The sequence below is a fragment of the Pseudophryne corroboree genome, chromosome 10, assembly GCF_028390025.1.
Source record: "Pseudophryne corroboree isolate aPseCor3 chromosome 10, aPseCor3.hap2, whole genome shotgun sequence".
Classification (NCBI taxonomy): domain Eukaryota; kingdom Metazoa; phylum Chordata; class Amphibia; order Anura; family Myobatrachidae; genus Pseudophryne; species Pseudophryne corroboree.
In genome coordinates this window covers 265,601,005-265,622,492 of record NC_086453.1, presented here as the reverse complement: position 1 = coordinate 265,622,492, position 21,488 = coordinate 265,601,005, and the positions used below count along the sequence as shown (strand labels likewise).

The 21,488-nt window shown below is 47.7% G+C and overlaps 1 protein-coding gene across 6 annotated transcripts in view; it reads right to left on the bottom strand.

Moving 5' to 3' along the window:
- The window catches only part of ALG9 (ALG9 alpha-1,2-mannosyltransferase), a 579,895-nt gene that overhangs the window by 236,153 nt on the left and 322,254 nt on the right, over nucleotides 1-21,488 (bottom strand). For all 6 annotated transcript variants that reach the window (XM_063943252.1, XM_063943251.1, XM_063943255.1 and 3 more), the window contains exon 11: nucleotides 7,651-7,780. In XM_063943252.1, the coding sequence (XP_063799322.1) occupies nucleotides 7,651-7,780 (130 nt within the window). The remainder of the gene's footprint in view (nucleotides 1-7,650; nucleotides 7,781-21,488) is intronic.

The following is a 21,488-nucleotide window of genomic DNA, read 5'->3' as shown; positions in this document are numbered from 1 at the left end:
CCTTAAGCTGGGAACCGCCATTCAGGCACTGTCCCGCTGTCACGTATCATTGGCTGACAGTGCCAGGATCCCTCCGGACGGTGTGAAGGGCTGCCGACCAGAGATCGGTCGCCTGCTCCGGTCTTAGCGGCCTACACACTTTACATTGGACTACTGGTCAGCGTCAGGTATCTAGGTTTTTAAGCATGTTTAAAAACCAGAAGACCAACAAGCAACCATGATAAGGTCATTCGGCTGAGGGTACACACTTGTAAACCGACTGAGTGGAGTTGGATTTCCCGAGTATTGGACAAGTGTGTACCCAGCTTTAGTGGTTATTCTCTGGTGACCATAGACATTATAAACTTGAACTGCCAAAATATTATTAGAGCCGGCGGACGGGGAGGGCATGTAACGCAGTCAATCGTTTCCATCCTGGCATCTACACACTTGGGGGCACCCTCCTTTGAAATAGATAGACCCACTTTCAAATGATGTGACAACTTACCGTCAGACTGTAACACCCTATACAACAGAAAGCTGGGTGGTTATAATGATCAGATGCACTTAAATCCAGCATCAATTTACATATGGAACCCTCATTTGATGCATAGGTTGTCTACTTTCAAAAAGGGTCTAGTACGTTATGCCGGCGCTTAGGATCCCGGCGCCGGGATCCTAACTGCCGGTATGCAGGCAGCGGGGTGAGCGCAGAAAAGCCCCTTGCGGGCACGGTGGTGCGCTACGCTATTTATTCTCCCTCCAGGGGTGTCGTGGACACTCCAAGTGGGAGAACAGTTGTCGGTATGCCAGCTGCCAGGATCCCGACAGCCGGCATATCAAATGCATCCCTTTCAAAAAGGTATGTCTTGTTGGACTACCACCTTACTATTACATTTTATTCAGACACGTTAAAAAATAAATATACAACAATGCATTATCGTTTCCAAGTGCAACTTTTAGGTCTGTTTGCGGTTTGGGGAAGGCAGATTAATGATGAAGTAGGAGAAAAAATAAGATTTTAAACCTACCGGTAAATCTTTTTCTCGTAGTCCGTAGAGGATGCTGGGACTCCGTAAGGACCATGGGGATAGACGGGCTCCGCAGGAGACATGGGCACTTTAAGAAAGACTTTGACTCTGGGTGTGCACTGGCTCCTCCCTCTATGCCCCTCCTCCAGACCTCAGTTAGAGAAACTGTGCCCAGAGGAGATGAACAGTACGAAAGTATTTTTTTTAATCCAAGGGCAAGATTCATACCAGCCACACCAATCACACCGTATAACTTGTGATAAACTACCCAGTTAACAGTATGAACAAACAACATAGTCTCGGTCCAAAACCGATGAAACTACAACATAACCCTTATGTAAGCAGTAACTATATACAAGTTTTGCAGAAGAAGTCCGCACTTGGGACGGGCGCCCAGCATCCTCTACGGACTACGAGAAAAAGAGTTACCGGTAGGTTTAAAATCTTATTTTCTCTTACATCCTAGAGGATGCTGGGACTCCGTAAGGACCATGGGGATTATACCAAAGCTCCCAAACGGGCGGGAGAGTGCGGATGACTCTGCAGCACCGATTGAGCAAACAGGAGGTCCTCCTCAGCCAGGGTATCAAACTTATAGAACTTTGCAAAGGTGTTTGACCCCGACCAAGTAGCAGCTCGGCACAGCTGTAGTGCCGAGACCCCTCGGGCAGCCGCCCAAGAAGAGCCCACCTTCCTAGTGGAATGTGCCTTAACCGATTTTGGCAACGGCAAACCTGCCGTAGAATGCGCCTGCTGAATCGTGTTACAGATCCAGCGAGCAATAGTCTGCTTTGAAGTAGGAGCGCCAATCTTGTTGGCCGCATATAGAACAAACAAAGCTTCTGTCTTCCTGACCCTAGCTGTTCTGGCCACATAAATCTTCAAAGCCCTGACCACATCAAGGGACTCGGAATCCTCCAAGTCACGCGTAGCCACAGGCACTACAATAGGTTGGTTCATAAGAAAAGATGAGACCACCTTAGGAAGGAAGTGAGGACGAGTCCTCAATTCCGCCCTATCCACATGAAAAACCAGATAGGGGCTTTTATGTGACAAAGCCGCCAATTCCGAAACTCGCCTTGCTGAAACTAAGGCCAACAACATGACCACCTTCCAAGTGAGGTACTTCAACTCCACCGCGTTGAGTGGTTCAAACCAATGTGACTTAAGGAAACTTAACACCACGTTAAGGTCCCAAGGCGCCACCGGAGGTATAAACGGGGGCTGAATATGCAGTACTCCCTTCACAAATGTCTGAACTTCAGGAAGAGAAGACAATTCCTTTTGAGAAAAAAAATGGATAAAGCCGAAATCTGAACCTTTATGGACCCTAATTTTAGGCCCAAATTCACTCCAGTTTAAAGGAAGTGAAGGAAATGGCCCAAATGGAATTCTTCCGTAGGAGCATTCCTGGCCTCACACCAAGAAACATATTTTCTCCATATGCGGTGATAATGTTTCGATGTCACGTCCTTCCTAGCCTTAATCAGGGTAGGGATGATCTCCTCCGGAATACCTTTTTCCGCTAGGATCCGGCGTTCAACCGCCATGCCGTCAAACGCAGCCGCGGTAAGTCTTGGAACATACAGGGCCCCTGTTGCAGTAGGTCCTGTCGAAGAGGAAACGGATCTTCTGTGAGCAACTCCTGCAGATCCGGATACCAAGTCCTTCGTGGCCAATCCGGAGCAACGAAGATTGTTCTCACTCCTCTTCGTCTTATTATTCTCAACACCTTGGGTATGAGAGGAAGAGGAGGGAACACATAGACCGACCTGAACACCCAAGGCGTCACCAGGGCGTCTACCGCCACCGCCTGAGGGTCCCTTGACCTGGAGCAATACCGCTTTAGCTTTTTGTTGAGACGGGACGCCATCATGTCTATTTGGGGCAGTCCCCACCGACCCACGATCTGTGCGAAGACTTCCTGATGAAGTCCCCACTCTCCCGGATGCAGATCGTGTCTGCTGAGGAAGTCCGCTTCCCAGTTGTCCACTCCCGGAATAAACACTGCTGACAGTGCGCTTACATGACCTTCCGCCCAGCGAAGAATCCTGGTGGCTTCTGCCATTGCCACCCTGCTCCTTGTGCCGCCTTATGCTGTGACATTGTCCGACTGAATCAGAACTGGCTTGTTGCGAAGTAATGCCTCCGCTTGACGTAGGGCGTTGTATATGGCCCTCAACTCCAGGACGTTGATGTGGAGACAAGTCTCTAGACTTGACCAAAGACCTTGGAAATTTCTTCCCAGTGTGACTGCTCCCCAACCTCGGAGGCTTGCGTCCGTGGTCACCAGGATCCAGTCCTGAATGCCGAACCTGCGACCCTCTAGGAGGTGAGCACTGTGTAGCCACCATAGGAGAGATACCCTGGCTCTGGGAGACAGGGTGATCCTTTGATGCATTTGTAAATGAGACCCGGACCACTTGTCCAGTAGGTCCCATTGAAAAGTCCTCGCATGGAACCTGCCGAAGGGGATGGCCTCGTAAGATGCCACCATCTTCCCCAGGACACGTGTGCAGTGATGCACTGAAATCTTTTTTGGCTTCAATAGGTTCTTGACCAGAGCCATGAGCTCCTGAGCCTTTTCCATCGGAAAAAAAACTTTTTTCTGGTCTGTGTCCAGAATCAGGCCCAAAAAGTTCAGACGCGTTGTAGGAACCAGCTGTGACTTCGGAATATTGAGAATCCAGCCGTGTTGCTGTAACGTCTTCACAGACAGTGATACGCTGTCCAGTAACTTCTCTCGAGATCTCGCCCTTATGAGGAGATCGTCCAAGTATGGGATAATTGTGACACCCTGCTTGCGCAGGAGCACCATCATTTCCGCCATTACCTTGGTAAAAATCCTCGGGCCGTGGAAAGCCCAAACAGCAACGTCTGAAATTGGTAATGACAGTCCTGTACCGCAAATCTCAGGAACGCCTGATGAGGAGGAAAGATCGGAACATGAAGGTATGCATCCTTTATGTCTAGGGAAACCATCCAATCCCCCCCTTCCAGGCTGGCGATGACCGCTCTGAGCGATTCCATCTTGAACTTGAACTTTTTTAAGTACAGGTTCAGGGATTTTAAATTCAAAATGGGTCTGACCGTACCGTCCGGTTTCGGTACCACAAACAGGGTTGAGTAATACCCCTTTCCTTGTTGCAGAAGGGGAACCTTGACTATCACCTGTTGAAGATACAATTTTTGAATTGCATTTAACACTAACTCCCACTCTGAAGGAGAAGCTGGCAGAGCCGACTTGAAAAACCGGCGAGGAGGCACCTCTTCGAATTCCGGCCTGTATCCCTGAGAAACAATCTCTAGTGCCCAGGGATCCACCCGGGAGTGAACCCAGATGTGGCTGAAAAATCGAAGACGTGCCCCCACTTGAGCTGACTCCACCAGGGAAGCCCCAGCGTCATGCGGTGGATTTTGCCGCAGGGGAGGACTTCTACTCCTGGGAACTAGCTGTGTGCAGCTTCTTCCCCTTGCCCTTACCTTTGGCAAGAAAGGACGATCCCCGTACCTTTTTGCCTTTATTTGAACGAAAGGACTGCATTTGATAATGAGGCGCCTTCTTAGGTTGCGGGGGAACATAAGGCAAAAAATTAGATTTACCTGCTGTAGCAGTAGAGACAAGGTCTGAGAGGCCTTCTCCAAACAACTCTTCCCCCTTGTAAGGCAACGACTCCATATGCTGTTTTGAGTCGGCATCCCCCGTCCACTGCCGGGTCCACAAGAGTCGCCTAGCAGAAATAGACATAGCATTTATTCTAGAGCTTAGTAAACAAATGTCTCTTTGAGCATCCCTCATATATAACGCAGCATCTTTTATATGCCCTAGGGTCGTTAAAATGGTATCCTTATCCAGAGTTTCAATCTCTGCTGATAGGGAATCAGTCCATGCTGCGACAGCACTACAAACCCAGGCCAATGCCATAGCCGGCCTAATAATAGTACCAGAATGCGTGTAAATGGACTTCATGGTAACCTCCTGCTTGCGATCAGCAGCATCTTTGAGGGTAGCAGTATCCTGGGATGGCAGTGCTACCTTTTTTGATAAGCGTGTTAACGCCTTGTCCACCTTAGGCGAAGATTCACATCGTATCCTGTCCTTTTGTGGGAAGGGATACGCCATAAGAATCCTTTTGGGAATTTGCAGTCTCCTGTCTGGAAATTCCCAAGCCTTTTCGCACAATTCGCTTAGCTCATATGAGGACGGAAAGGTGACCTCAGGTTTTTTCTCCTTATACATGTGTACCCTCGTGTCCTTGACAGGGGGTTCCTCAGTGATATGCAAAACGTCTTTTATAGCAATAATCATATAACGAATACCCTTAGCCACTTTTGGCTGTAACTTTGCATCCTCATAATCGACACTGGAATCTGAATCCGTGTCGGTATCTTTGTCATTGATTTGGGATAATGTGCACTTCTGAGACCCGGAAGGTCCCGATGCCACTGGGACAGGCATGGTCTGACTACCTGACTGATCCCTAGCCTCAGTCTTGTCTAATCTCTTATGTAATAAATTTACATTAGCACTCAAGACATTCCACATATCCATCCAGTCCAGTGTGGGCGCTGCCGACGGCGACCTGACATTCATGCACTCCCCCTCCTCCTTAGGTGAGCCTTCAGCGTCAAACATGTCGACACACACGTATAGACACCCTGCACACACACAGGGAATCTCTTTTCTGAAGACAGGTTCCCCCTAGGCCCTTTGGAGAGACAGTGAGAGAGAGTATGCCAGCACACACCCCAGCGCTATAACCCAGGAAAAAAACACAGTATGTTCCTTCCAATAGCGCTGAAACACCTGTATACGGCCAATTATGTGCCCCCCCCTATTGAAAACCGACTGTCACCGTCTGTAAGCAGGGGAGAGTCCGGGGAGCTTCCTCTCAGCGCTGTGCTGTGGAGAGAAATGGCGCTGGTGAGTGCTGAGGGAGAAGCCACGCCCCCTTGGCGGCGGGCTTCTGTCCCGCTGAAAATATGTAAAATATGGCGGGGGCTCTTTTATATACATGTACAGTGCCCAACTGTACATGTATATATCTCTGTTTGCCATAGGAGAGGTTTATATTGCTGCCCAGGGCGCCCCCCCTGCGCCCTGCACCCTTACAGTGACCAGAGTGTGTGAGGTGTATGGGAGTAATGGCGCACAGCTGCCGTGCTGTGCGTTACCTCAGTGAAGCTCACAAAGTCTTCTGCCGCCTTTGAAGCCTTCTTTCTTCTCATACTCACCCAGCTTCTTTCTTCTGGCTCTGTGAGGAGGACAGCGGCGCGGCTCTGGGACGAACGTCCAGGACAAACCTGTGTTCCAATCCTTCTGGAGCTAATGGTGTCCAGTAGCCTAAGAAACAAGACCTTGCAACTCAGAGAAGTAGGGTTGCTTCTCTCTCCTCAGTCCCTCGATGCAGGGAGTCTGTTGCCAGCAGTGCTCCCTGAAAATAAAAAACCTAACAAATATACTTTCTTAGCAGGAAACTCAGGAGAGCTCCCTGCAGTGCACCCATCTCCTCTGGGCACAGTCTCAAACTGAGGTCTGGAGGAGGGGCATAGAGGGAGGAGCCAGTGCACCCAAGAGTCAAAGTCTTTCTTAAAGTGCCCATGTCTCCTGCGGAGCCCGTCTATCCCCATGGTCCTTACGGATTCCCAGCATCCTCTAGGACGTTAGAGAAAAGTATATTGCTGACACTTAGAGAAAACCATGCAAAGACATAAGGGTCTATTCAATGCATGTCAGATCCATTCTGACGGAAAAGATCCGACAATGCAGTATTCAATTTGCAGTCAAATCAGACAGGTTTTGCCCGTTCTCGACAATGTTAATCCGACTTTTTTTAAAGTCGGTTTGACATTGTTGAACGGGACTAAAAGCTGTCGGATTTGGCTGCAAATCTGACAAATGTGGGTCCGCAGCTAATCCGCCGATCCACGTGTTTTCGACAAGTCAGAATTGTCTACCTGTCGGTCAAACGGTAGCCCCACTGAATAGGTCGAATCATGATTCGACTTAAAAAAGTCAGAAACTGCCGTCTTTCCGACAAGACGGCAGTTCCGACTTTAATTGAATACACCCCATAGCCTGCAATGTTTTTTTTTTTTTGCAATTTCAATTAAAAAAGGCAATGTTAGGTACACTGTCATTGCCGTGTGAAGAGAAATGAGCAAACTAATGCTATTTTCTGGAAAATAATTTGTTGTGAGAACTGCATAAAGAAATACTAATACTGGATATTGGAATGTGCCATCTAACACACCCAAAGAAAGGGGTGGTCTTCTGTATGCCAGCGGCCGGGCTCCCGACGTCCGGCATCCCGACCGCCGGCATACAGACATTTATTCTCCCTCTTGGGGGTCCACGACCACCCTGGAGGGAGAATAAATAGCATAGCGCGCCACCGTGCGCGCTGCGTGGCGAGCGCAGCGAGCCCACAAGGGGCTCATTTGCGCTCGCCCAGCTGTCGGTATGCCGGCGGTCGGGATTCCGGCGCCGGTATGCTGGTCGCCGGGAGCCCGGCCGCCGGCGTACACTACTACACCCGAAGAAAGAACCAGGCTTCAATGATTTGCAGTGGCATCCACATACTGCATTATATACACAGTATCTGCCTACAAATGATTATTAAAGCACACTTTAGCTCACCTCTAAACAAGGCTATGGAACGGGAAAAAGATAGGACGCCGAACAGCAGAACAGTGCCAAGTGCAAGCCAGTTAGATGAAACCGTGTAGTGCTCTAAACGATATCTCTGGAATAAAAAGTGGTAACATTTCTAGAGAGAGGAGAGAAAAACACAAATGTTAGAGGGAATGAAGATTAAATTATGAGCAGCAACAAGTACATTTAAGACTTAAGTTTGATATAGTACATTGTACAAAACAATAACATCTTGCAAACAAGTTGACATATAAAAGAGGTATTAACAGAAGTCACCAAATAACAAAAAAACAAAACTTTGCTATTGAATGTGAGAAGAGTCTTAATTTCCATGTCTTCATTTGCATTACTGACCGGAAGTATAGAAACCCGAGTGCAGGAAACCTTCTCCCTGAACTGTCCCAACTTTATTTCAAATATGATCAATAGCCTCCAGAAACGGGATGAGTTTAGCATCACGGCTGCTGGGATGGCGGCAGTCATGTGACGGTCACCGGAATCATGTCACAACTCAGAGAATGGCACCAGAAGACCGACAGCCACCATCCAGAAAGATAAGTATCAGGGTAACTTTTAGGGTTTAGGCCAGGGGAGGAAGAGGAGGGGTTACAGTTAAGCACTAGGGGAAAGTTAGGCACTGGGGCGGGGGGGAGGAGATATCCCTAGTCTCTACGCCCTGAGGGTTAGCCCTAGCCGCCACCCCCAGGGGGTTGGGGTAAAAATACTTACCCCTTCCGATGTCGGGATCTTCAAGTTCTGGATGCTGGTATGGTCATGTCACCACCAGCATCCCGACAACCAGGATATCATACTGAGGGGCAGATGTATTAAGCCTGGAGACGGCATAAGGAAGTGATAAACTAGTGATAAGTGCAAGGTGATAAACGCACCAGCCAATCAGTTCTTAATTTACATATTGGAGCTGATTGGCTGGTGCGTTTATCACCTTGCACTTATCACTGGTTTATCACTTCCTTATGCCTTCTCCAGGTTAATTCATTTGCCCCTGAATCCCCTGAAACGCTGACCTATAAATGCATGAAGGTTATTGTTAGCAGTTTTACATCTAAAAAATAAACCATTAACAATAACGTTAGTATTTTAGGTTTTGCTCCAACTGCAGGCAGACGTAATAAATATGAACTACACCAAACTATTTTTAAACGATACAAATACTTCATTAATGCATTTTGAAGTCTTAATATCTCATCTCCCAGCTTAAGCATTGAATATAAACAAGGGAAAGTAGAGACCCTGTAAATCCCTGTCTAATACTGTATAAACAATACTAGATAAACTCTTTCGTGACCAAAAGGTGTTATACTGGAAGCAACTTTTTATTTCAAAACCAATCATATACTGAATAGATATATTTCAGGGTTGTAGGGCTCCTATACCATTGACTCCGGCAATTCTATGTCACACATACACAGGAACTGATAGTATCGGCATCAATTTTAAAAGATGACACAGGATGGAACGGACAGTCCATTTGGGTAACTGCAACGGATGCAAGGAGATATAAACTACTGGCTACATTAGTATTACCATCCCAACAGAGAGTTAATGCCAGCACCCGGAGTGTTGTGCTAAATTTAGAACATGCCTTAAACCTACTCACATCACTGATGAACAGACCTAATCTCCACACTAAAGTAGTACCAACAAGCCAGGAGTCGGGAGCAGCGGTAAAGAGGTGGGAGCGGGAGAGGTGGCAGTCAGGGTAGAACAAAGGTATTGGGAGTAGAAAAAGGAGCGAGAGAGGTTTCACAGTAAGAAGGAAAGTGGGAAAGGTGTTTGGGAACCTCGGTTCAGTGAATTAAGGAATTCTAAGGAGGTCTAGTAAGTGGGTGTTTGAAGGTGGGATCATGATAGTTAACGTGTTTAAGGGAAATATGAATCCACAGTATGAGCTTTACTAAGTCATTAACTGTAAGTTGCTGTTTTCCGGTTTGATTATTTATGTACTCTGTAATTGGGCGTCGCGGAACCCTTGTGGTGCCATATAAATAAAGGATAATAATAATAATAATAATAATAATAATAATAATATAAAGTAGTATTTGTTAACTTTCACAACCTGTCAAGTAATGTTTCATGAACAGGTTTAGCTATAGGGGTATATTCAATTGAAGTCGGATCCATTCCGACATTCATTTGTCGAAATGGATCCGACCTTCGCTATTCAATGCAATCTCAATTCGACTTTAAAAAAAGTCGAACTGAGATGCGGGAGATGAGACGGGGGAGAGCCGCGGGCAGACAGGGGAGAGCAGCGCTACACAGCGTAGCCGGAGGATGTATCACAGCCGCCGCTCACAGCAGCGTCCATCCAGCTCCAGCAAGCGAGCCGCTGTGAGCGGCGGCTGTGACACATCCTCCGGCTACGCTGCCGCTGCTGTAGCGCTGCTCTACCCCCCCCCCCCCGTCTCTGCTCCCGCATCACAGCCACCGCTCACGGCATCATCCACCCGGCTGCAGCAAGCGAGGTCTCACTTGCTGGAGCTGGGTAGACGCTGCTGTGAGCGGCGGGTGTGATACATCATCCGGCGCTGCTCTCCCCCGTCTGCCTGCAGCTCTCCCCTGTCTCTGTTCCCGCATCTCAATTCGTCTTTTCTTAAAGTCGAATTGAGATGGTCGACACAAGCACGCGGATCGGCAGCTATTCCGCCGATTCACGTGCTTTTCGACAAGTCGAAATCCTCAACTTGTCGAATAATTTAGGGGTTAGATTGAATAGGTCGGAAGCCCTTCCGACCTAAAAAAGTCTAAAACTGCAGTCTTTTTTCGACAGACGCTAGCTTTCGACTTCAACTGAATATACCCCATAGTGTAGAATGTAGGCAAATTAGTGTGACAGACATCCTATGGAAAACAATATTATACATGTGAATTGTAGATAAAACCCAACCGCTAATCCCACATCTCACCATGCCAACCCCTCATATTTCTAATAGGAAACAAAAACTCCATATTAGCCCATCCCACACACCATACTAAGATAACCTGAGACATTTTGTTACTGACACACAGCATCATCATGATGAAAATAGGATTTTAATTACCTACCGGTAAATCCTTTTCTCGTAGTCCGTAGAGGATTCTGGGGATCCATTTAGTACCATGGGGTATAGAAGGGTCCACTAAGAGCCATGGACACTTTAAGAATTTGTTAGTGTGGGCTGGCTCCTCCCTCTATGCCCCTCATACCAGACTCAGTCTAGGAAACTGTGCCCGAGGAAACAGACATACTTTGAGAGAAGGATATAAAAGGATAGTGGTGAGATTCCGAACCAGCACACACAAACAAGAGGAAAGTCATGCTAACCAAACTTGAAACAGGAACAGCAACAGCTGAACTAAACAACAATACTTAACCAAGTAACAGTGCAGGAAAAACGAAGACCGGGCGGGCGTCAGTATCCTCTACGGACTACAAGAAAAGGATTTTCCGGTAGGTAATTAAAATCCTATTTTCTCTTACGTACTAGAGGATACTGGGATAGGGAAGTACCAAAGTTCCAAACCGGGTGGGAGAGTGCTGAGGTTCCTGCAGAACTGATTGACCAAACTGAAGGTCCTCAGAGGCCAAAGTATCGAACTTGTAGAACTTTGCAAACATGTTCGAACCTGACCAAGTAGCTGCTTGGCAGAGCTGTAAAGCCGAGACACCGCGGGCAGCCGCCCAAGAAGAACCCACTGACCTAGTAGAGTGGGCCTGTACAGATTTTGGAACCGGCAATCCTGCCATGGAACAAGCATGCTGGATAGTGAGCCTGATGCAGTGCGCAATTGACTGCTTTGAAGCAGGACACCCAATCTTATTGGGATCATAAATAACAAACAACGCGTCCGATTTCCTGTGACGAGCTGATCTCTTCACATAGACCTTCAGAGCCCTCACAACATCCAAAGACTTTGAAGTAGAAGAGGTGGCGGTAACAACCGAAACCAGAATAGGTTGGTTGATGTGAAATGCAGACACCACCTTAGGAAGAAATTGCTGACGAGTCCTGAGTTCAGCTCTGTCCTCATGGAAAATTAAATAGGGGCTCTTGTGAGACAACGCCCCCCAGCTTCGACACACGTCTTGCTGAAGCCAAGGCCAACAGTGTGTCGGTCTTACACAAAACATATTTTATGTCTACCTCCTGTAATGGTTCATACCGATTGGAGGAACTGCAGCACCAAATTGAGATCCCAGGTTGCTGTGGGAGGCATAAACGGAGGTTGGATCTGCAGAACACCTTTCAAGAACGTCTGGACCTCAGGAAGAGAAGCCAATTGTTTCTGAAAGAAAATGGACAAGGCCGAAATCTGGACTTTTACGGTGCCCAGACATAGGCCAACATCCACACCCGACTGCAGAAAAAGCAGGAAACGTCCCAGATGAAAATCTACCGCAGAATATCTTCTGTTCTCATACCAAGAGATGTATTTCTTCCAAATACGGTGGTCATGTTTAGACGTTACACCCTTCCTGGCTTGGATCATAGTCGGGATGACCTTGTCAGGGATGCCCCTCCTGGCTAGAATCAGACATTCAACTTCCATGCCGTCAAACGTAGCCATGGTAAGTCACGAATGGGCCCTGTTGAAGAAGATCCTCGCGAAGAGGTAGAGGCCACGGATCTTCGAGGAGCTTTTCCAGAAGGTCCTCGTACCAGGCACTTCTTGGCCAGTCCGGAGCAATGATAATTGCTTGAACCTTTTACCTTTTAATTCTTATCAGAATTATTGGGATCAGAGGAAGTGGAGGAAACACGTACACCATCTGATAGACCTATGAAGTCGTCAAAGCATCCACTGCCACTGCCTGTGGGTCTCTCGACCAGGAACAATACCGCTTGAGCTTCTTGTTAATACAAGAGGCCAACATGTCGATTTGCGGATATCCTCCATGGCCTGTCAAGCACCTGAACACTTCCGGGTGAAGGCCCCACTCACCCGGGTGCAGGTCCGTGTCTGCTGAGGAAGTTTGCTTCCCAGTTGTCTACTCTCGGAATGAAGACCGCTGACAATGCCACAGCTTGTTTTTCTGCCCAGAGGAGAATTCTTGACAATTCTGAACTCCGAACCGTCGGCCCTCAACGAGGTGAGAAGTCTGTAACCAACACAGAAGGGAGATCCTGGCCCTTGGCGACAGACGGATCCTCTGGTGCATGTGAAGATGTGATCCGGACCATTTGTCCAACAGATCGAGCTGGAAGGGTCTTGCATGGAACCTGCCGTACTGAAGAGCCTAGTAAGAAGCCACTATTTTGCCCAGAAGGCGAATGCATAGATGCACCGATATCTGGGTTGGCTTCAGGACATCCCGAACCATCGACTGGATTACAAAAGCCTTTACCAACGGAAGAAAAACTTTCTGCGACTCTGTGTCCAGTATCATTCCCAGAAATAGGAGCCTCCGAGTTGGCTCTAAGTGAGATTTCGGAAGGTTTAGAATACACCCGTGATCCAGGAGTAGTTTGGTTGTGAGGCCAATGCTGTTCACCAACCTCTCCCAATCAGGAGATCGTTCAGGTAGGGAATTATATTCACTTCCTGCTTGCGAAGGAGAAACATCATCTCTGCCATCACCTTGGTGAACACCCTCGGTGCCGTGGAGAGACCAAAAGGCAGGGCCTGGAACTGGTAGTGACAGTCCTGCAGTGCAAACCGTAGATAAGCCTGGTGAGGCGGCCAGATCAGAATGTGAAGGTATGCATCCTTGATATCCAGAGACACTAGGAATTCCCCCCTCCAGACCTAAGATCACTGTTCTCAGAGACTCCATCTTGAATTTGAACACTCGTAAATACGGGTTCAACGATTTTAGATTCAAAATCGGCATTACCGAACCGTCCGGTTTCGGTACTACAAACAAGTTGGAATAATATCCCTTGTTTTGTAGATGAGGTGGAACTGGAACAATGACCTGAGTCTGTACCAGTTTTTGAATGGCATCCTGTAAGGCTATACTTGCCTCTTGTGAAACTGGTAAGCCTGATTTGAAGAATCTGTGAGGTGGGAGCTCCTGAAACGCCAGTCTGTAGCCCTGGGAAATAAGATCTATGACCCAGGGATCCTGGCATGATGTTGTCCAGATGTGACTGAATTTTTTTAGTCGGGGCTGCTATTTTCCATGGTTTACCTCTAGCGCCTCTGGTGGCTGTAGAAGAACCTCTGGTTTTGTCCTTAATCTTGGCAGTCCGAAAGGACTGTAGGTTAGGTCCTCAGTAGGCCTTCCTGGCTGGGGGAGATGCAGAAGAAAGATACGTGGACTTACCCGCAGTAGCTTTGGAGATCCATTTGTCTAGTTCAACTCCAAATAAGGCCTCTCCTGTGAAGGGTAGGCCTTCCACGCCTTTCCTGGAGCCCGCGTCCACTGGCGTAGTCATAAGCCCCTGTGTGCTGACACTGCCATAGCGGTGGTACGTGCATTAAGCAAGACTACTTCTTTTATGGCTTCCATCATAAAGTTTGCAGAGTCCTGTATATGTTGCAGAAGTAAAACAATCTCCCCCTAGGTAAGGAATTCCAACCCCTCAATTAGGTTACCTGACCATTTAGCAATGGCCTTGGTAATCCACGCACATGCTGTAGTGGGTCTCTGGGCCACCCCAGCAGCTGTATACAAAGATTTGAGTGTGGTCTCAATTCTACGATCAGCCGTGTCTTTCAGGGAGGCTGCACCAGGGACAGGCAACACTATTTTCCGTGACAGCCTGGATACTGATGCATCCACTATCGGTGGATTTTCCCATTTTTTCCTATCCTCAGGAGGAAAAGGAAAGGATGAGAGTAACCTTTTAGGAATTTGACATTTCCTATCAGGATTAACCCACGGTTCATCAAATAGGGTATTGAGTTCCTTTGACACAGGAAAATGACTGAAGACTTATTTTTTATATTAAAATAAGATTCCTCACTCTCCTCTGTCACCTTATCAGGAATTTGCAGAACGTCTCTGATAAAGCCTCTATTCCCTGTGACAGAGCAGCATCACCCCCCCCCCCCCCCGAGTCCACCTCCCCCTCCTCCATGTCTGACCCGTTATTATCGGAGTCAGACTGCAGGATATGGGCCAGAGAACGTTTTTGCGAACAGATGACAGGGGACTGAGAGACTGGTTTGGGGATTGAGTCTCTGTTCATAAACTCATCCACAGACTGTCTTAAGTATTGCGTCTCTTTCTCATTGCGGGACAATTTAGTAGAAATATGGGAAATCATTCCTTTTATAGAATCCAGCCATGCTGGCTCTGCCCCGCTAGCCTGGGAAGGTACACTGCACTGAGTACACTGTAGTAAGCCCCCGGGGGAAGAGGAACACTCTGCCATACATGAAACACTCTCTTTGCCTGACATAATGTAAATGTGACAGCACACACACACAGACACAGGAAAAGGTTAAGCACAATTACCCACAAAGAGCCCTTCCAGGGACACAAAGAAATTATGGAGCCAGCACACTGTGCTCTTATCGCTAATGCCAAGCTTAGCTGGGTCGCAGACTAAGTACCCAGATGGGGAACTTAGTACACTAATAATCGCTCCCCCCCTGCTATGACCATCTGGTACCGCTGAGGTAATCTGGAGTCACTCCGGAGCAGCTGCGCGCCCCTTTCAGTCAGCGTCTGTGTCCACTGCAGAGGGAAAATGGTGTTGGTGAGCTGCTGGATCCGCTCATAGTGAAGTCCCGCCCCCTTAATGGTGCGCGGTCTTCCCGCTTTTTTTATACTGCCTGAGATAATTTGATGCTTAAAATGGAACCATAACTGTTTTAAGTCTGTGTATGCCAGTGTAGGTACTGTGTACAGTGTACTGAGACTCAGTTCGCCCCCTCAGAAACTGTGCGTCTGCACTGTGTACTGAGTCTGGAGACGCAGTCCGCCCCGGTTACCCTCATGCTGCCATAATGGCTGGCGACTCGCTAACCGGGACGCCGGCGTAATACTCACCACTCTTCTATCTTCTGGCTCTGTTAGGGGTGGCGGCGTGCTGCGAGAATGTACGCTCGTGTGGTGGGACATGCAAATAGTTCCCTCAGGAGCTAGTGTTCTGTCAGCGGGGAGCGGGACCATTAACCCTTCAAGAGGTTGGGCCATTCCCCCCCTAAGTCCCACGAAGCAGGCAGGCTGGTGCCATCCAGTCCTGCCTGAAATTAACAAACAGAAAAATAAATGCAGAAAATTCTTCAGGAGCTTCAATAAGCGTGACCGACTCCTATGGGCACATTTTCTAAACAGAGGTAGGAGGGGCATAGAGGGAGGAGCCAGCCCACACTTTCAAATTCTTAAAGTGCCCATGGCTCCTAGTGGACCCATCTATACTCCATGGTACTAAATGGATCTCCAGTATCCTCTAGGTCTAGGACGTAAGAGAAAATGTATTTATAAGGTGCCACAGGTTTCGCAGCTCAGTACAGAGTAACACAGATATGACAGATAGAAACCATTTGAGCAGAATGAAGAGTGCATGGATGCAATTAATAGCTAAATGTCAAGGCATACAGACAAGAACCGCTTGATGACATAAATTAAAGTCACATTAAGCCGCATGAAAATGAATGGATGTACAGTAATTGCATGAAGTGACAGATCATTACAATAGGAAGGAGATATTATAATCTAGGCAAATCGTATTGGGGTGGGACTTTGAATTTCAGTATCCATGTATAGGACCCAGTTGGAAGACACTGGAATTCAATTGCCAGCAAGAAATTCGAAAAACCTTGCAGCTACAAAGTATTGCTCTTCACTGAAAAGGAGACAACTTTTTTTCTTGCACATCCAGAGCAGCCTGATTTTTCCTAAAATCGTTATGTTTAGGAGACCCCAGCGGCAACTGCCTGGGGACTAATTAGTCTGTAATTACTAACCTTCTGAAGCGGTGTGTTCTCCCCCCAGCATCGGGATCCGGACTTCTGCAATAGCGGTGAGTATAATGGATGTGTGTGTGTCAGTCAGTGTGTTTAAGTGTGTGAGTATTTGTAAGTATGTGTGTGTGTGTGTGTGTGTGTGTGTGTGTGTGTGTGTGTGTGTGTGTGTGCGTAACATCCCCTTTACTTGATCTTCTATAGTTCAATTCGATCAGGCACGGTACCAAAATATTGGCGAATGGCGGAGGTAGTGTCCTTATTTAAAAAGGGAAGTAAAAGTCATCCTGGTAACAACAGACCAGTTAGTTTGACATCTATAGTATCTATAGTAGGGAAAATATAGGAAGGAATTTTAAGAAATAGCACAGAGGATTATCTGCAGACTGCTAAGATTATTAGCATAAACCAGCATGGGTTTGAGGGACAGATCATGCCAAACTAACTTAATTAGTTTCTACGAGGAAGTGAGCGACAATCTTGACCAGGGGAAAGCTGTGGATCTGGTCTATTTAGATTATGCAAAAGTCTTCGATACAGTGCCGCACAGGGGACTGATTGTCAAATTAATGGAGCTTGGTCTAGGAAAAATAAGATTTTACTTACGGATAAATCTATTTCTCGGAGTCCGTAGTGGATGCTGGGGTTCCTGAAAGGACCATGGGGAATAGCGGCTCCGCAGGAGACAGGGCACAAAAAGTAAAGCTTTTTCCGATCAGGTGGTGTGCACTGGCTCCTCCCCCTATGACCCTCCTCCAGACTCCAGTTAGGTACTGTGCCCGGACGAGCGTACACAATAAGGGAGGATTTTGAATCCCGGGTAAGACTCATACCAGCCACACCAATCACACCGTACAACTTGTGATCTAAACCCAGTTAACAGTATGATAACAGCGGAGCCTCTGAAAGATGGCTTCCTTCAACAATAACCCGAATTAGTTAACAATAACTATGTACAATTTATGCAGATAATCCGCACTTGGGATGGGCGCCCAGCATCCACTACGGACTCCGAGAAATAGATTTATCGGTAAGTAAAATCTTATTTTCTCTATCGTCCTAGTGGATGCTGGGGTTCCTGAAAGGACCATGGGGATTATACCAAAGCTCCCAAACGGGCGGGAGAGTGCGGATGACTCTGCAGCACCGAATGAGAAAACTCCAGGTCCTCCTTAGCCAGAGTATCAAATTTGTAAAATTTTACAAACGTGTTCTCCCCTGACCACGTAGCTGCTCGGCAAAGTTGTAATGCCGAGACCCCTCGGGCAGCCGCCCAAGATGAGCCCACCTTCCTTGTGGAGTGGGCCTTTACAGATTTAGGCTGTGGCAGGCCTGCCACAGAATGTGCAAGTTGGATTGTGCTACAGATCCAACGAGCAATCGTCTGCTTAGACGCAGGAGCACCCATCTTGTTGGGTGCATACAATATAAACAACGAGTCAGATTTTCTGACTCCAGCTGTTCTTGCAATATATATTTTTAATGCTCTGACAACGTCCAGTAACTTGGAGTCCTCCAAGTCACTTGTAGCCGCAGGCACTACAATAGGCTGGTTCAGATGAAATGCTGACACCACCTTTTGGAGAAAATGCGGACGAGTCCGCAGTTCTGCCCTGTCCGAATGGAAAATCAGATATGGGCTTTTGTAAGATAAAGCTGCCAATTCTGACACTCTCCTGGCAGAAGCCAGGGCTAGAAGCATGGTCACTTTCCAAGTGAGATATTTCAAATCCACCCTATTTAGTGGTTCAAACCAATGAGATTTTAGAAAATCCAAAACTACATTGAGATCCCACGGTGCCACTGGAGGCACCACAGGGGGCTGTATATGCAGCACTCCCTTAACAAAGGTCTGGACTTCAGGGACTGAAGCCAATTCTTTTTGAAAGAAAATCGACAGGGCCGAAATTTGAACCTTAATAGATCCCAATTTAAGACCCATAGACAATCCTGATTGCAGGAAATGTAGGAATCGACCCAGTTGAAATTCCTCCGTCGGAGCACTCCGATCTTCGCACCACGCAACATATTTTCGCCAAATTCGGTGATAATGTTGCACGGTTACTTCTTTCCTTGCTTTAATCAAAGTAGGAATGACTTCTTCCGGCATGCCTTTTTCCATTAGGATCCGGCGTTCAACCGCCATGCCGTCAAACGCAGCCGCGGTAAGTCTTGAAACAGACAGGGACCCTGCTGAAGCAAGTCCCTCCTTAGAGGTAGAGGCCACGGATCTTCCGTGATCATCTCTTGAAGTTCCGGGTACCAAGTCCTTCTTGGCCAATCCGGAACCACTAGTATCGTTCTTACGCCTCTTTGCCGTATAATTCTCAATACTTTTGGTATGAGAGGCAGAGGAGGAAACACATACACCGACTGGTACACCCAAGGCGTTACCAGCGCGTCCACAGCTATTGCCTGCGGATCTCTTGACCTGGCGCAATACCTGTCCAGTTTTTTGTTGAGGCGAGACGCCATCATGTCCACCATTGGTCTTTCCCAACGGGTTACCAGCATGTGGAAGACTTCTGGATGAAGTCCCCACTCTCCCGGGTGAAGATCGTGTCTGCTGAGGAAGTCTGCTTCCCAGTTGTCCACTCCCGGGATGAACATTGCTGACAGTGCTATCACATGATTCTCTGCCCAGCGAAGAATCCTTGCAGCTTCTGCCATTGCACTCCTGCTTCTTGTGCCGCCCTGTCTGTTCACATGGGCGACTGCCGTGATGTTGTCCGACTGGATCAACACCGGTTTTCCCTGAAGCAGAGGTTCTGCCTGGCTTAGAGCATTGTATATTGCTCTTAGTTCCAGAATGTTTATGTGAAGAGACGTTTCCAGGCTTGTCCATACTCCCTGGAAGTTTCTTCCTTGTGTGACTGCTCCCCAGCCTCTCAGGCTGGCGTCCGTGGTCACCAGGATCCAATCCTGTATGCCGAATCTGCGGCCCTCCAATAGATGAGGACTCTGCAACCACCACAGAAGAGACACCCTTGTCCTTGGAGACAGGGTTATCCGTAGGTGCATCTGAAGATGCGACCCTGACCATTTGTCCAACAGATCCCTTTGGAAAATTCTTGCGTGGAATCTGCCGAATGGAATTGCTTCGTAAGAAGCCACCATTTTTCCCAGGACTCTTGTGCATTGATGTACAGACACCTTTCCTGGTTTTAGGAGGTTCCTGACAAGCTCGGATAACTCCTTGGCTTTTTCCTCCGGGAGAAAAACCTTTTTCTGAACCGTGTCCAGAATCATCCCTAGGAACAGCAGACGAGTTGTCGGCATTAACTGGGATTTTGGAATATTCAGAATCCACCCGTGCTGTTTTAGCACTTCTTGAGACAGTGCTAATCCCATCTCTAGCTGTTCTCTGGACCTCGCCCTTATTAGGAGATCGTCCAAGTATGGGATAATTAATACGCCTTTTCTTCGAAGAAGAATCATCATCTCGGCCATTACCTTTGTAAAGATCCGAGGTGCCGTGGACAATCCGAACGGCAGCGTCTGAAACTGATAGTGACAGTTTTGTACAACGAACCTGAGGTACCCCTGGTGTGAGGGGTAAATTGGAACGTGGAGATACGCATCCTTGATGTCCAAGGATACCATAAAGTCCCCCTCTTCCAGGTTCGCTATCACTGCTCTGAGTGACTCCATTTTGAACTTGAACTTCTTTATGTACAGGTTCAAGGACTTCAGATTTAGAATAGGCCTTACCGAGCCATCCGGCTTCGGTACCACAAAAAGAGTGGAATAATACCCCTTCCCTTGTTGTAGAAGAGGTACCTTGACTATCACCTGCTGAGAGTACAGCTTGTGAATGGCTTCCAAAACCGTCTCCCTTTCGGAGGGGGACGTTGGTAAAGCAGACTTCAGGAAACGGCGAGGTGGATCTGTCTCTAATTCCAACCTGTACCCTTGAGATATTATCTGCAGGATCCAGGGATCTACCTGCGAGTGAGCCCACTGCGCGCTGTAATTTTTGAGACGACCGCCCACCGTCCCCGAGTCCGCTTGAGAAGCCCCAGCGTCATGCTGAGGCTTTTGTAGAAGCCGGGGAGGGCTTCTGTTCCTGGGAAGGAGCTGCGTGTTGCTGTCTCTTCCCTCGACCTTTGCCTCGTGGCAGATATGAATAGCCCTTTGCTCTCTTATTTTTAAAGGAACGAAAGGGCTGCGGTTGAAAAGTCGGTGCCTTTTTCTGTTGGGGAGTGACTTGAGGTAGAAAGGTGGATTTCCCGGCTGTAGCCGTGGCCACCAAATCTGATAGACCGACTCCAAATAACTCCTCCCCTTTATACGGCAAAACTTCCATATGCCGTTTTGAATCCGCATCGCCTGTCCACTGTCGCGTCCATAAAGCTCTTCTGGCCGAAATGGACATAGCACTTACCCGTGATGCCAGTGTGCAGATATCCCTCTGTGCATCACGCATATAAAGAAATGCATCCTTTATTTGTTCTAACGACAGTAAAATATTGTCCCTGTCCAGGGTATCAATATTTTCAATCAGGGACTCTGACCAAACTACCCCAGCACTGCCCATCCAGGCAGTCGCTACAGCTGGTCGTAGTATAACACCTGCATGTGTGTATATACTTTTTTGGATATTTTCCATCCTCCTATCTGATGGATCTTTAAGTGCGGCCGTCTCAGGAGAGGGTAACGCCACTTGTTTAGATAAGCGTGTTAGCGCCTTGTCCACCCTAGGAGGTGTTTCCCAGCGCTCCCTAACCTCTGGCGGGAAAGGGTATAATGCCAATAATTTCTTTGAAATTATCAGCTTTTTATCAGGGGCAACCCACGCTTCATTACACACGTCATTTAATTCTTCTGATTCAGGAAAAACTATAGGTAGTTTTTTCATACCCCACATAATACCCTGTTTAGTGGTACCTGTAGTATCAGCTAAATGTAACGCCTCCTTCATTGCCAAAATCATATAACGTGTGGCCCTACTGGAAAATACG